General features: G+C 33.6%; 1 protein-coding gene across 5 annotated transcripts in view; it reads left to right on the forward strand.

The window, feature by feature from the left end:
• Nucleotides 1–13,867, forward strand: part of Cdc7 (cell division cycle 7) — a 20,441-nt gene extending 6,574 nt beyond the window's left edge. For 4 of the 5 annotated variants that reach the window (XM_010644938.2, XM_010644937.2, XM_010644940.2 and 1 more), the window contains 8 exons: nt 3,445–3,538; nt 3,624–3,766; nt 4,302–4,551; nt 5,231–5,326; nt 6,049–6,227; nt 6,945–7,027; nt 8,923–9,072; nt 12,253–13,867. In XM_010644938.2, the coding sequence (XP_010643240.1) occupies nt 3,445–3,538; nt 3,624–3,766; nt 4,302–4,551; nt 5,231–5,326; nt 6,049–6,227; nt 6,945–7,027; nt 8,923–9,072; nt 12,253–12,644 (1,387 nt within the window). In that variant the 3' untranslated portion in view covers nt 12,645–13,867. The remainder of the gene's footprint in view (nt 1–3,444; nt 3,539–3,623; nt 3,767–4,301; nt 4,552–5,230; nt 5,327–6,048; nt 6,228–6,944; nt 7,028–8,922; nt 9,073–12,252) is intronic. The other variant, XM_010644939.2, reaches the window with a different exon arrangement.
• Nucleotides 13,868–15,003: the final 1,136 nt, after the last annotated feature.

A 15,003-nucleotide genomic window follows, 5' to 3' on the forward strand; every position in this document is an offset into this window, starting at 1 on the left:
TTTTTTTTTTTTTTTTTGAGACAGGGTCTCACTGTGTAGTTGAGACTGACCTGGAATGCACTCTGCAGCCCAGTCTCAAACTCACAACAATCCTCCTACCTCAGCCTCCCGAGTGCTCGGATTATAGGCATGTGCCACCACGCCTGGCATATAATTGACTTTAAGTATATGTGTTGCCAAAGCAAACATTACTTGACACAAAATAATTAATATAGGGTACCATGTGATGACTTGATGCATGAATATAATGTGTAATGATGAAATCAGGGTAAATAGCATTTCCATCTCCTAAACATTTCTTTGTGTTGGGAATCTTCATACTTCTACTAGTCCTTTATAAATTGTTATAAACTATAGTCCCCTTTCTGTGCTCTGGGACACGAGAGCTTTTCCTCCTATGTAACTGTATTTGATAATTGTTAACCAGCCTCCATCTCCCCTGCTCCCTGACATTCCTAGCCTCTAGTAATCACTATCTTCTACTGTGTACTTTTGTGAGGTCAACTTTATTCTGTCTCATTGGTTATGTGTCAGTTACTGTACCAGCACCACTCTGTTTTGTTTACTGTATAGGATTATAATATGTTTTCAAGTGAAATATTCTGATGCCTCCAAATTTGTTCTTTTTGCTCAAGATTGCTTTGGTTATTTGGGGGTCTCTTTTGGTTTCATAAGAACTTTAGGATTGTTTTTTCTAGTTCTGTGGAGAATATCATTGGTATTTTGCTAAAGATTGCATTGAATTTGTAGATCACTCAGGATAGTATCAACATTTTAACAATATTAATTTGTCCAAACCATGAAAATGGGATTCACCCCTTCGTGGGCATGATGGCACATATGTAATCCCAGCTACTCACAAGGCTAAGGCACCGGGATTGTAAGGTCAAGATGAGCCTGGCCACTTAGTGAGACTCTGCTGAAAATTTTAAAAAGGGGTTGGGGGCTGTGTAGCTCAGCACTCCCTGGGTTCTGTCTCCTGAACTAAAAAAAAATTAAAACTCAACCTTATGCCAGGCTTTCCACTTCTCTGTGTTTCAGTTTCTTTAGTTTCTCAAATTGGTCTGAAGAGCTTGCTTTCTTCAGGGTTACTGCCCAAACTATTCCCCACTTTAGGGAGACTTTTGCTCGTATTCACACGGTGACTATTTATTCATTTATTTCCTCAATATAAGGGATCAAACTCAGGACCTTGTGCTGGCACGGCAGGTGCGGTGCCACTGAGCTAAATTCCTGGCCCAGTGACTCCTTATTTTTGATACAAGCAAGAATGTCACTGCTTCAAAAAGTCTTCTGTGAATTAAATTGCCCTCTCAGATTTTAAAAAATTATCACGCACCTTTATGATTTCTTTCAAAACCTTTGCCATAGTCTATGTCTTAGTTACTTTGCTTGTTGCTGAGACAAAATATCCAGCTCCCAAAATTAAAGGAGGGAAGATTTATTTAGCTCACAGTTTGTAGAGGTTTCAGTCCATATAGTTGGCTGGCTCCAAGGCATGGTAGAGGAGAAATAGTTAATGGCAGGCAGGCAGGTGAGAGCCAGCAAGGGGCCTTAGAAGCTTCTTTCTGCTCCTATTATATTCTCTCTGGGCTACAGGGATTAGGGTGGTGCCAGACCAATCAATGAACTGATTTAGTAATCTCACACCCTTAATCGTAGTATCACATGTTCTAGATTCAACCACCTCTGAAAAAGCCCCACATGACTGCATGAGGCTTTGTGGGGACACCGAGGCACTAGCCATAATACTCTGTCATTGTTACTTAGTTTATCTGTATTGTTCACTAAATAATAAACTCCACAGAGAAGAAGGACAGAGATTGTGTTAATTTTATTCACTGTTAAATTCATAATGCTTAATATTGTGTCTGGCAAACATTGCCTACTCAATGTTTATTGAAGGAATAAATGAGCTTATTTCTTTGTTTCACTCTTTTTATAAAAGACAAGCAGATGAGATAATCTAAGACATGACTACACACATTTTAGTTCCCTGATTATGGTCATTTCTTTTTTCTATACTATTTTACTACTTTCTTTTTTCTGAATTTTAAAAAATACATGCTAAAATTGTCTTCGTATGTGTGATCATGTAGGGCTCTGAGGCAAATTGTCTTTGTGCTCTGCTTCCATCCTATCCCATTTTCCTTCCTTAATTGTTTTGCCTCTTCCTTTCTGCCTAGATTGCTCTCTGAAAAATTACCACTTAATTCTTCATTGTAAAATGAAAAGCCTTTCCCTCAGCTCTTATTATCATGCTGATAATCCCTGCCTTCAAAACTCCTCTTTGTTTTCACTTCCTTATTTTGCTCTTCAATTTAGAGACTTTATTCCAAGGCTCAATTTTCTTTATATTCATTTTCACACTGTTAGATATCACTTCTTTATAAGTACTGTACTCTCATTAATTTCTTACTTGACATTCACTAGACAGATATATCTGTCAAAATGGTGAACTCTTGGTTTTAGATGCTTCTTTGCCCAGTTGTTCAACTTACATTGTTGATACCTATATTTTTTACTCAGGCTCCAAATCATAGGAGTCAAATTTCCCCTTTGTCCTCAACTTTTATGAAGCCATATAGTTCAATTAAGAGCATAAATCTGAAACAAACTGCCGGGATTCAAATGATGGCTTCAGTGACTAGTTTGGTGATCTGGGGAAGGAAGTTCCTTAACCTATCCATCCTTCATTTTCCTCAGCCATTAAAAGGTGGGGGGTGATAATAGCACCTTCTCAGTAGTTCACCCACTTAATGTGTTCTATAATTTTGGAAAATATTGCCTTATTTATGTGGGAAAGAAAGATGGCTATGGTGATGTTTGTCATTTGATGCAGAGTTTGCAAACAAAAACAAAACTTTTCCAAATACTTCTGTTTGAAAACCAAATTTTTTGCAACCAAAAAAGTGTTCATGAATGGAGGCACCACTGTAAAGATTAACTTCGTTAATAGGTATGAAATGCTTAGATCAGAGCTTGGAATATAGTGAATATTCAGTAAATGTTGCTATTATTATTATTATTTTGTACTGGAGATCGAACTCAGGACCACAGTTGTCAGGCAGTCACTGTGCCATTGAGCTACATCCCTGGCCTGTTACTATTATTTTAAAAATTGGCTTATTACCCTTATTAAATCAGCTACTAAGTCTTTTAACTCTGTCTTGTGCATCTTTTTTATTCTGCCACTTCCCAGTTAAAACTATAATTGTCACATATTTGAATTATTATAGTAACCTTATAACTGTTACAATTTTTACTTAAAACCTTATCTTTTTGCAAGTCAGTTAAATGTTTACATTATCTTATATGATGATTTTAAGTCAGTTATCTAGTAGTATGTATACATTGCTAAAATTACACTTTTTAAAAAACACCGTATAAAGTTCTAGTTTGTTTGACCTTTCTTCTAAAGTTCATTGTGCATTTTTCCACTAGGGGGCAAGACAATGTCATGGGAGTTAAATACTGCTTTAGGAAAAATGATCATGTGGTTATTGCTATGCCATATCTGGAGCATGAATCTTTTTTGGTAGGTTTTAATATTTCTTGAATTTTAATTAGCTAAATATTTGATTAAAAACACATTTATGACCTCATTCATAATTTTATTTTAGGACATTTTGAATTCTCTTTCCTTTCAAGAAGTACGGGAATATATGTTTAATCTTTTCAAAGCTTTGAAACGTATTCATCAGTTTGGTATTGTTCACCGTGATGTTAAGCCCAGTAATTTTTTATATAATAGACGTCTAAAAAAGTAAGTATGAAGAATTCCCAGAAAATATTTACACTTATGTGTTTGTGTTATGGAATCTCTCTCTTAGATATAAAACATATACTACAGCAGCTTTGTACAGATTATTTTTGTTTAAAATTTTTATTGTGATTGGGGAAAAGAAATGCATGAAGAAAATATTAGTAAAGCAAACATACATCATTAGAAGTAATAAGTTTCAGCAGAAATAGCACTTTGCTAAAAGAAAATTGGAAAGAATTCAGTTCTTTTTGACTTTACATATGTGTCTGATCTCTAGGCTTCATTTTTCTGTTTCAGTAAATGAGGAGATTGATGACATGATAGCTAATTTCCTGTTTCTATGGCAGAGTTCTGATTTTATGTATATTTTTGTGCTCATTATACCCATATAGAAATTATAAGCTAAAAATAAAATACCATTACTTATATAATAGATTATATTGAATATGATAAGATTAAAACTTTCTTTGCAATTATTACAGTGTTACTAGGCTTTAATTGTTAAAGAAAAGTAAAGATTACTTTTGTTTCCTAGGTACGCCTTGGTAGACTTTGGTTTGGCCCAAGGAACCCATGATACAAAAATAGAGCTTCTCAAATTGGTCCAGCCTGAAGCTGAGCAAGAAAGTTGTTCACAGAACAAGTCTCATATACTCAGTGGAAACAAGATCTCATTGAGTGGCTCAGCACCTAAGGAGCTGGATCAGCAGTCCACCATAAAAACATCTGTCAAAAGACCCTATATAAATGCACAGATTCAGATTAAACAAGGAAAAAATGTAAAGGTTCTACCTTTTATATTTTTAAGATCCACTATCATACTGTTTTAGAAATGTACTCCTTAATTCAATAGGAGCTATAATACTAAGGTAATACCTGTAATAAAACTTTTTTACACTTGATCTTAGCCAAAAGGCCAAGAAGTGATGTAATTAAGCTTTTTAAAACATTGCTGTATGTATCCATTTGGTTAGATTTTCACTAAGATTTATACTGAGCTGTTTTATTATTTCAAAATGAAAATTTTTACTTTCTTGACTGATAATCTTTCATATAGTCTACAATTACATTATGTGATAAAAATGGAAAATAATAAATTTTCCCTGCTTGTTATAAAGTTCAGATTAATTCACCTTTTTAAAAGAAAGCATTAGTTATAGGGGTAGAATTCTGAAGTGTCTATCTCCATTTTAGCTGCACAGCAAAATGTAGCATCTATGCAGGTGGTTTTTAAATTTTTGCAGTTACATATATTTGTGAAGGATGGTAACATTGTACGGGTACTAAGAGTTCTGTCTAGACTATTTTCTCCTTTCACAGAAGTGTTTTGGTGCCTGAGAATGTCTTGGATGCAGCTGTTTTTGTTTCATGTAACTTAACTCCTTCAAAACTATGGCAGAGTACAGCTGGCAGAAAGTGTTACAGATATAATCCTTATTTTCCTTGTTTTTGTTGGTATTGTAGGAGGGATCTGTAGGCCTTTCTGCCCAGCGCTCTGTTTTTGGAGAAAGAAATTTCAATATACACAGCTCCATTTCACATGAGAGCCCTGCAGTGAAAGTAAGTAATGTAGCTCAATAGTTCAATGATCAGTCAGTCATATACTGAAGAAAATTTAGGTAATGACTAGATTAGTATTTATTAAGTAGAGTATGGATTTGGCAGAAGATACTGCCTTGAGCATTTAATCAAAACTTATTTTCTCAAATTTTTTTCCTGAAATTTTCTGGTGAATTGTGTCATCATTTTTGGTTAGCTATTTTTTTCCCCCTTCAGGATTATTTAGAACATTAAGACCTTTTACATTAAGATTGCCAGAATTGTGAGCTCCCACACCTCACAGTTCTTACACACAAATGATGGTATAAAGATGTTTATAAAGTCAACAAAATTCTCAATGTTAGATTCTTATAAATTGACTTAGGATTTCTTGTGACAACTAGACAAGTTGAACAAATTAAAACTGATTTTAGCCAATGTAATTGTGCAACTTACACTTCTGAAATGGAGTTAGACACTAGAACATAACTTACACCTTTTTAATATATCGGCAAATATTCTAATAAAATGTAAGTCAAATATTTACCAAACCAATTAGTAAATTTTAATATGTTTGTTTAAAAACCCAGAAAGACCTTAAACATTTTAATAGGTAACTATTTATAATCCAATAGCACATTCAGAAGTTTTAAAGGTTATTTTTCTGCTACTGCTTGTCATACCAGCATTTGAAAGGATCATGTTATATAATTGAAATAGAAAAAACGATTTTTCCTTTATAGCTCGTAAAGCAGTCAAAGACTATGGATGTAATGTCAAGAAAGTTAGCAACAAAAAAGAAGGCTATTTCTACAAAAGTTATGAATTGTGGTGTGGTAAAGAAAACTGCCAGTTCTTGCCCAGCCAGCCTGACCTGTGACTGCTATGCAACAGATAAAGTTTGCAGTATTTGCCTTTCAAGGTAATGTGTTCTACTGGTGCTATAAAATCACACAGCATGCTGCTAGACAAGATTATAAATTGAACTAATTTTGATGGGCAGTTTATTTAGTGAGTAAAAGGGAATAACAGATATGTAAACTACACAGGTTTTGATGCAGAGCCGTGCCTTGAAGAGCACATAACAGTCATACATTTATTTAACATGCATATGCTCTTTAGAAAACACATTTGCACTAATATGCAAATAAGGAGTAGAAACTAGATGTTTTAGAAACTTAGAGTTAACATTTTGCTGCTGATTCAGTCTTTTTTGTTTTCTCTATTTCTGCCTATGGGGAATAAACAGAACCAAATAATAGAGCTCCTTTCTTACTCCTCCCTTCATGTCTTTGCCTCAAAAAATTTTCCCTTTCCTTCAAGAGTTGGCTTTCTTAAAGCTTTATCACTCTATTTTTCTATTATGGCTTTTATCATTTGCCATCTCTTTGTGTTTGGAAAGTACCTTAAGACCGTTTTAGAAAAAAGGCCATGAATCTAGTAGAGGAGAAAACCAGTAGAGTAAAATCTAGGTAGTTCAGTACACTAGATTATCATTTGCTTTGTAATAACATTTGTATCTATGGCAAGGCAAAATTTACTATGAACTAAATTAATAAATACACTTTTTTGGACTTAAATAGTTCAGCTTTAACAAAACTGTAACATAACTAGAGAAATGTTATTTCTTCATCATAAGGCATCAGCAAATTGCCCCTAGGGCAGGTACACCAGGATTCAGAGCACCAGAAGTCTTGACAAAATGCCCAAATCAAACTACAGGTATGTTGCATTGAAAATAAAGAATCTGATTCAAATGGTTTGTCCCAAATACATTGTATTTTAAAATCTTTACATATTTATGAGTAATATTTAAGCTCTTGCTTTTAAATTACGTAAGCAGTCCTAGTAGTGTAGCATTCCCATTTTTCATATAATGGTATTTGTTATGAAAGTTTCTTATCCGAATATTGCTTTTTTTAAGATACATGTTGTCTTTTTTTTTTCTTTTTTGTACCAGGTATCGAATTTGGAACCTTGTGCTTATGAGGCAGGTGGCAGCACCACTGAGCTAAATCCCTGGCCCCTGTTGCTTTTTCAAAAAAATTTTTTTTTCTGCGAATATTTTGCTACTATCACTTTTATAGAGAAAAAGTTATGTTTAGTAGTTTTTACCAACTTGTAGCACTTTATCTGTTTACTTAATACTTCAATTTTTTGTGAATAATTGTATTTGGCTAGAATTTTTGTTGTTGTTAGTGTGAAAACAGTATGATAACAATGAAAAGATTTTGGAAAAGGACAAAGTATTCTGTAATCTAAAAATTATCATGAAGTTAGAACCCAGGTAACATTTTATTGAATAAATAGATGAATCCTGCTATTCACTTGGATTATAGGCTTTGAAGAAATACATTCATTTATCATGTATCTGTTCTGTGCTTGCTAATGGTGCAAAAATGAATGAGACCATCTGCTCACAGTCTGGTTAGGACATGTTCTCAGATAGCAATAATAGAGTAGCCTACTGAGTATGGTGATAAAACCTTATATAAAGGATTTCTAATTCAGATTATGAAAGGAAGTTCATGGAAAAGATGGTCTCTGAGATAAGGTTGTAAATTGTGGTGGGGGATTAACATTGAGGCATGAGCTGAGGAACTCAACATAGTCGGGCACTAAAAGATTAATGTTTTTAGAATTTAAGGTGCAACTTGAATGATTAGAAATAAATGTAAAAGTACATAAGGTAAGATCATACTTGTTAGTTTAAACTATATTTACAAATGGAAAAGATGGTGATATTGTCATTAGATAGGTCATTCTGGCAGGCATGCAGAGGATAGATTATGGAGAATGGTAGCCTACAGTGGTCCAGGTGAGAGATGATGAAAACATGAATAGGGCCATTGGTAGCAAGAATGAATGGAAAGGTAAAAGGAAAAAGCATTGAAGGAACAGGCAAAGATACAAATGAATCTAAAAAAAGGCAGGTGATTAGTGGCTAAGGGTATAGAGAACAGTAATTCAGTAATACTAGTTCAACATTTAGGAAAAGATGTCCCTAAAGAAGAGGAAAAGGTGCTTTTTAACACGAAGCTGAGCTAGTCTGTTTTTCTGTTTGGGTGTTGGTGTTGATTTTGGCACTGCTAGGACTGAACTCAGAGCCAAAATGTGAGCTAGGCTTAATCTTAACTTCCAGAATTCAGATTATTAAAGCTTCTGTAATAATAGTTGATGTTAGCATCTGACTGAAGAAGAGCTTCTCATATTCAGTACTTTACATTAAAATGAAAATACTTTCACCTCGGGTTGTAGTTCTTAAGGAATGTCCAGATTTTTTCTCTATAGTTATTTTTGGTTTCTTTTGCTCTTATAAAATGTAATTTACTTAGAGTTCTCTAACAGTGATGTATCCCTTTAAACTTACCAAAGTGTTCAAGAATACAGTATTTTGTAAGGATGTTGAATCACCAATCCTGACTATAGTAAAATTACCTGAGGAACCTTTAAAAATACTTAACTTCTGAACTATTTGATGATAATTTCTGAAGGATTAAGCTTGGACATCTGAATTTTTTCAGACTCTCAAGATGATGTTAAAGCACAGTAAATGTCAAGAACTACTTAGATATGAAATTATATATTTGGAATTTAAAGTTTGTTTTCTGTTACAGCAATTGACATGTGGTCTGCAGGTGTCATATTCCTTTCCCTGCTTAGTGGACGGTATCCATTTTATAAAGCAAGTGATGATTTAACTGCTTTGGCTCAAATTATGACAATTCGGGGATCCAGGGAAACTATCCAGGCTGCTAAAACTTTTGGTAAGCCATTTTGTATTCTAGAACAACAACAACAAAAAAATCACCTCTGATTATCTGCAAAAAAACATTTAATAAATTACTGAAAAATTCTCACAAAGAAGTTCTCAGTGTTCATAAAGTTCTAATTTTAGGTAGGAAATTTCTCATTTGCTTTAATATTATCTCTTCTTTACATGTAATATGGTCATCTTACCAAATCCAAAATATTAAACTACTCCAGTATTTAAAGTTCAATTTTATAATCTTAAAAGAATTAAGGAGTAAAGTCTTAATTCTCTTTATTGTGGTTTGACTTACATGAATATTTTTAGTAATAGATTTTAATTTTTTGTTGTATATTAATCATCAGATTTTCTGCTTGGTACTAAGAAAGTCTTTGTCTTAATTGATCATAGTTTTAAAAGTAAATTAATTTGAATACAGTATAATGAGGTCTATCCAGGCTGCTAAAACTTTTATGGCAATGGGAAGGAAAACAGAAGTGTTAGTTGTCAGATTCTTTAGTGTTGGGGTAAAAGAGAAGTAAAAGGACTATAACACGTCTCTGATGGAATTTATTTTATATAGATATGGAAAGTCTTCCCCTTAGCCACACCGATTCTTCCAGTTTATAGGGCATCTATGAATTGTCCTTGCCCTGTCCAACAACCTGAACTGAAATGCTTGCCTTGTGTTTAGCATAGTTACAGTTAATGTTTTCCAAGGAGTGACTCCGCTTTTCTACCCAATATGGACAGAGTTTCATTCAGCCTAACTCAAGAGTAATTAGGTTGCCATGCCATAAATGAGTCTTAGCCAGAAGCCCTCATCAGAATTATTCGAGAAACTTCAAGAAATACACATGACTGCCCATCCCTCGCCCATTTCTGGAAAACATGATTCAGGGAAATATGATTCTTAGAAACTCTCCAGCTTGTTCGTTTGATGACAGAAGAGACTACTGGGTGAGAACTGCTATCAAAACGATTTTGTCCCTTGCTTAGGTACCAAGGCCATGGTCTTGATTCATAAGAAAAACTTAGTTGTAGTTGTTAGAAAAGTCTCACAGTAGGGCAGCATGATAGGGTCTTGCCAAAAAATACTTCTGTTGTAAAGTTAATCCACAGTTTTTCTCTGTCTTCTTCCTATTACAAGAAATTTTTGAGAAAAGTAGGACAAACTACACACAAGGGAAAAGTGATCATAAATGTAAAACAAGATTGTTACATTAAAACTGGTATTACATTGATTGTGATTAACTTGTTATTATCAATTAGTTGAGGAAACTTTTATCTACTCTTTAATAATTTTGAAAGAAATTTATGATCTTGAGATTTATCAGGCAGCACCAAAAGTTTTTGTTGAAGAGGTTGAATCTTCCCCACTGGAAGTGACAGTTACAATGAACGCCAACAATGGAAGTACAGAATCTGATGGAAGTACTCCAGAGCAAGTGCCCTGACAGCAGGCTAGAGCTTCTACCATTGTAAAGCTTGTTTTCACATTTTTAAAAATCATCATGCTGTATAGCACTTGCCTTGATTTTTTTTTTTTTGGTATTTCTGTAATTATTTCAGTCAGCTCCTACTACAGCTTTGCATAGATTACTAAAGATTAATAATTTCAATACATACAGCTGTGTTCCCCTTTGTAAAATAATGAATTGACTTGCCTGGTATCAGTTAGAGTACTTCTATTTCTCCTGTGTGTAACCTGCTCTTCGGTCCTCACCCCTAGGTCTTGGCCCATTGTGGATCTTTACATACTCATTGAATCGTATTGAATAAATTCAAAAGAAAACCATGAAATAAAAGAAAAAACTGATATAGTGCTTTGATCAATTTTATTGTGTAAATTCTTTTCCCTATAGTTTAAATATATCCTCTTCTTTGGTCATGTATAAAGATAATGTAGACATATAGCTTGAGACATGCTGTAACACGTATGGTTAATTATTTCATAACTTCACAACAACCTAATAAATTAAGGAATAAAACTATACGACTATCCTCCTCTGGTTAGACTTACTTTTCCAGAGAAAATAGGAATAGATTTGAAAGTGATAAAGAATTGGCATCCTATATCCTCACCAAATTAGACTGTAGTAATGTAGTAATTGCTTCCTTTGTTTTTACCCTTCCTACCCCCTTTTTCCTGTCTTACTATATCAGTGCAGTGGTTAGATCAAAATATGTAAAGGTTAACTTTTTTTTTTACCTAAATTGTGTTGTTGATAATTTGAATACTCCAAAAAAAGAATCTAAATATTCTGCTACTCCTTGCTTAGAGCCATATTTCTATTAAAGTAATACATGGCAAAAATAGTACATATTTGCCTAGTTTGTATGTTTTTTTCCTCCTGATAATAAGCTCATGGAGAGGTAAAGACTTTTAAAAATAGATCTGAATTGAATTTTAAGAAAATTATTAAGGCTCTATGTGTGCTTAGTACTATTGTGAGTATCTGCTTTCATAGAACTCAACTTCTAATGAGATAAAGAAAGTAAATACATTAGTTCCCTGACTTTCACGAGTATACTCTATAAACTCACTTTGTTGGCTTACAAACAAATCTGACTTACACACAGTTCTGGAATGAAGCTCAGTCATAGATTTAATTGTATTTACTATCAGAATTGAATGATGTTGAGAAAGAAAAGGAGAACACGAACAAAGAAGGGTCAGCTATTTAGGATAGATTGGTCAAGAGCGGTATCTTTAAAAATGTGACATTTAAACTGAGTTGTTGAAAATAAATAATGCTTTTTTTGTTCAGCCCAACAGACATTAACTAAGAACCTAATATGTATTAGGCATTGTACTTGATTCTTAGGTGTCAGAACTTACAGAGGTGATTCTTGACGGTGATATGTGTGGAAGTCTTAGGCACACTAGGAGTGTAGAGCATCCTAGATCATTGTAGTTAGAGGTTTGGAAGTGGTAGCTGCAGCTGTTTAAAGATTACAGAAGGATAAAATGAAGCTGAAGTTGACAGAGTCAAGTGAGTGCCTAGTTACTTCCTTTTACTTATTATTTTCCTCTTTATGATTTGGCCTTCAACTATAGTTCAGATACAATTTAAAAATAGTATGTGGTCTATCTCATATTCTGTGTCTCCATAAACATATGACTGAACTTGCATGATTTTCATGCAAGTTGTTTCTGATATATTCAAATAACATAATATTTGTTTTCTTTTAGGCAAATCAATATTATGTAGCAAAGAAGTCCCAGCGCAAGACTTGAGGAAACTCTGTGAGAGACTCAGGAGTCTGGATTCTAACACTCTCAAATTAGCAAGTGATACTCAAGGATGTCCTTCTCGTGATTCACCTATTTCAGAGGAGACTGACCATAAAGCTTCTTACATCATACAAAGATCTCAAGCACATCCCTCAGATTCATTACATAAAGGGGATAGTAATGGATGTGGGAGTCATTTTGATGATAATAAGACCAATTTAGAAGGCTGGGATGAAGTACCTGATGAAGCTTATGATCTTCTTGATAAACTTCTAGACCTAAATCCATCTTCAAGAATAACAGCAGAAGATGCCTTATTGCATCCATTTTTTAAAGATAAGAGCTTATGATGATGCTTCCTTATTTGATGTTATTGTTGTGTATTGTGAGGTGGAATGAAAGTCCTTTATAATAGCCTTAAGTTATTTAAAGTCCAGGGAAGGATGAATAATTTCTTTAAAAATTTTAGTTTTTTCTTGAGTAGCAGATTGTAAAATTTAGATTAAAATTACTTAACATGCCTTGAAGAGCTCTTTGGACCAACTGCATGATCTTTGGCTCAACAAAACAGAATCAGATCTTTTCCTCTTACCACATGCAAAAGGAAACAGTTTTACCCACCAACATGGGTTCAAGATAAAAGATTAATAGATGTGATAGGAGTTAAATGAGTCAAAGCTTAGTTTCCTGTTGCCTTAAAAGTATGAGCTGTATAGCATCTTGAAAAATTCAACCTGGTGCTGTTGCTCAACAATTTTTTTAGGTAAAGAAATACCCTCTTCTGATATATACATTATATCTTTTATGAACACTAAGGAAATGTTCTTTATGGTGCAAAATATCGCTTAAAAATTGTACTTAATTTATCCATTTAAAATATTTTATGAAACTTTGTTTTGCACTAATTGTCAGGGTTTTTTTTTCTGCCCCTACCTAACACATTCTCCTTGGAAATGATACAGTACCACAAAGTTTCTGAGTGCTTTACCAAGTGTAACATTTACAGTTGGGAATTTAAAATAATATGTACACTGGTTCATAAGGAGAAGGTTTCAGGACTAAGGTGAATATTGATAGTTCAAAGTGCTTTTCTTTTTCTATTTTTATTATTTAAGTTTCCCTATAGCATCTTAGGTATAATTAGATATCTGCTCAAGGGAAAAATGAACATAGAATTGAGAATTTTACTGTAGATATTTTTCTCTACCTAGAGCCATCCAGATTTCAACATTCTGTTTTGACTAAGTTGATCTTACTCAGAGTGAGTCTAAGGTGGGTTGGGAAAACGTAAATTAAGGATGCAAAGTAGAAAAGGACATAGTATAGAGGTTTATATGTTACCCACATTTCAAAACAATCAGTGACAGTATATCACACTTGGGGAGAATTTCCCATTTAGTCGTTATAGAAACAGTTTAGAGGCATACATTCACTTTGTTATTTTGAGCACTGAGTGTGCTTACCTAATTTTGGTAAATGTAGTATATAATATGTGTGTGTGCACACCCATGCGTATTTATGATTGCCATTGATGTGATGTCATGCTGTAATTAAAAAACTTGAATTAAAAAAGTTTCTCAACTATAATATGTAACTTTTTTTGTAAATACAATATTTCAAAAATATATGAAAAGAAAATGAGAAAGAACATATAATGTTTAAAGATCATATCAAACTAATAATGTATTTGGATTATCAGTCTGTTGCATAAATTTTTGTTTATTTTGTATCCTTTTTTTTGCTGTCATGTATATGTATATTTGAAGTTTTTTATTTAGTATCTTCATTTCTTATTGTCATCTATATTTGCAATCTTTAACAAAAAACTTGAATATTCTTAAATTTGTATATTTAATAAAATTATCCCTTTATATTTTTGTCAGACTACTCATTTTAAAAAATGATAGTTTATCCAGGTAGTGGTGTACACCTGTAATCCCAGCTACTCAGGAGGCTGAAGCAGGGAGAGAGCAAGTTCAAGGTCAGCCTGGGCAACTTAAACCTTGCCTCAAAATTTTAAAAAAGGCTGGAGAATGGAGCTGTGTTTCTGGGTTTGATTCCCAGTACATGTTCACATTGCCTATAGTTCCAGCTACTTAGAAGGCTGAGGCAAGAGGATCACTTGAGCCCAGAAGTTTGCATCCTGCCTGGGCAACAGCACAGTGAGCACACCCCCACTCCCATCTCTATTAAAAAATTTTTGTTTTGACCCCATCTTCAGATTAATGAATAGCTCTCCTCAACAAATAGTGATAATAGGTTAATATTAACTTTTGGTAATAGCCAGTAATAAATATAAATGTTTTGGTCACGATGTATCATCCAAGTAACATGAAAGGTTTTGCTATAGAAGAGATGGCCATTGACTTAATTTATAGAATATTTGCCCCAAATAGTGAAATAGTAAATCATCTTAGTAACCAGAACAAAAGCTTTACTCAGCTGAACGTTTTGATTCACAAGTTAACATAAATTAGGAGGAAGAAAATTTTACCAGAAGGATGGGGGAAGGAGACATTCTGTTGGGAAGTTTTGAATTTAAGTCTGTCCGTGTTTACTTTCTGTTAGAATGGAACTTGGTTGATACTGATATGCAGGAAGGGAGGTAAAGAGCTGGTATTTTTAAAGTACGGTATTACAAGTTCCTGGGGAATTGTAATTTTAAAGAATGTTACAATTTTGAGGGAAATGTCACAATATCATCAAAAC

This window comes from Fukomys damarensis, unplaced genomic scaffold (genome assembly GCF_012274545.1).
Source record: "Fukomys damarensis isolate Sample0158 unplaced genomic scaffold, DMR_v1.0_HiC HiC_scaffold_33, whole genome shotgun sequence".
In the NCBI taxonomy this organism is placed as follows: domain Eukaryota; kingdom Metazoa; phylum Chordata; class Mammalia; order Rodentia; family Bathyergidae; genus Fukomys; species Fukomys damarensis.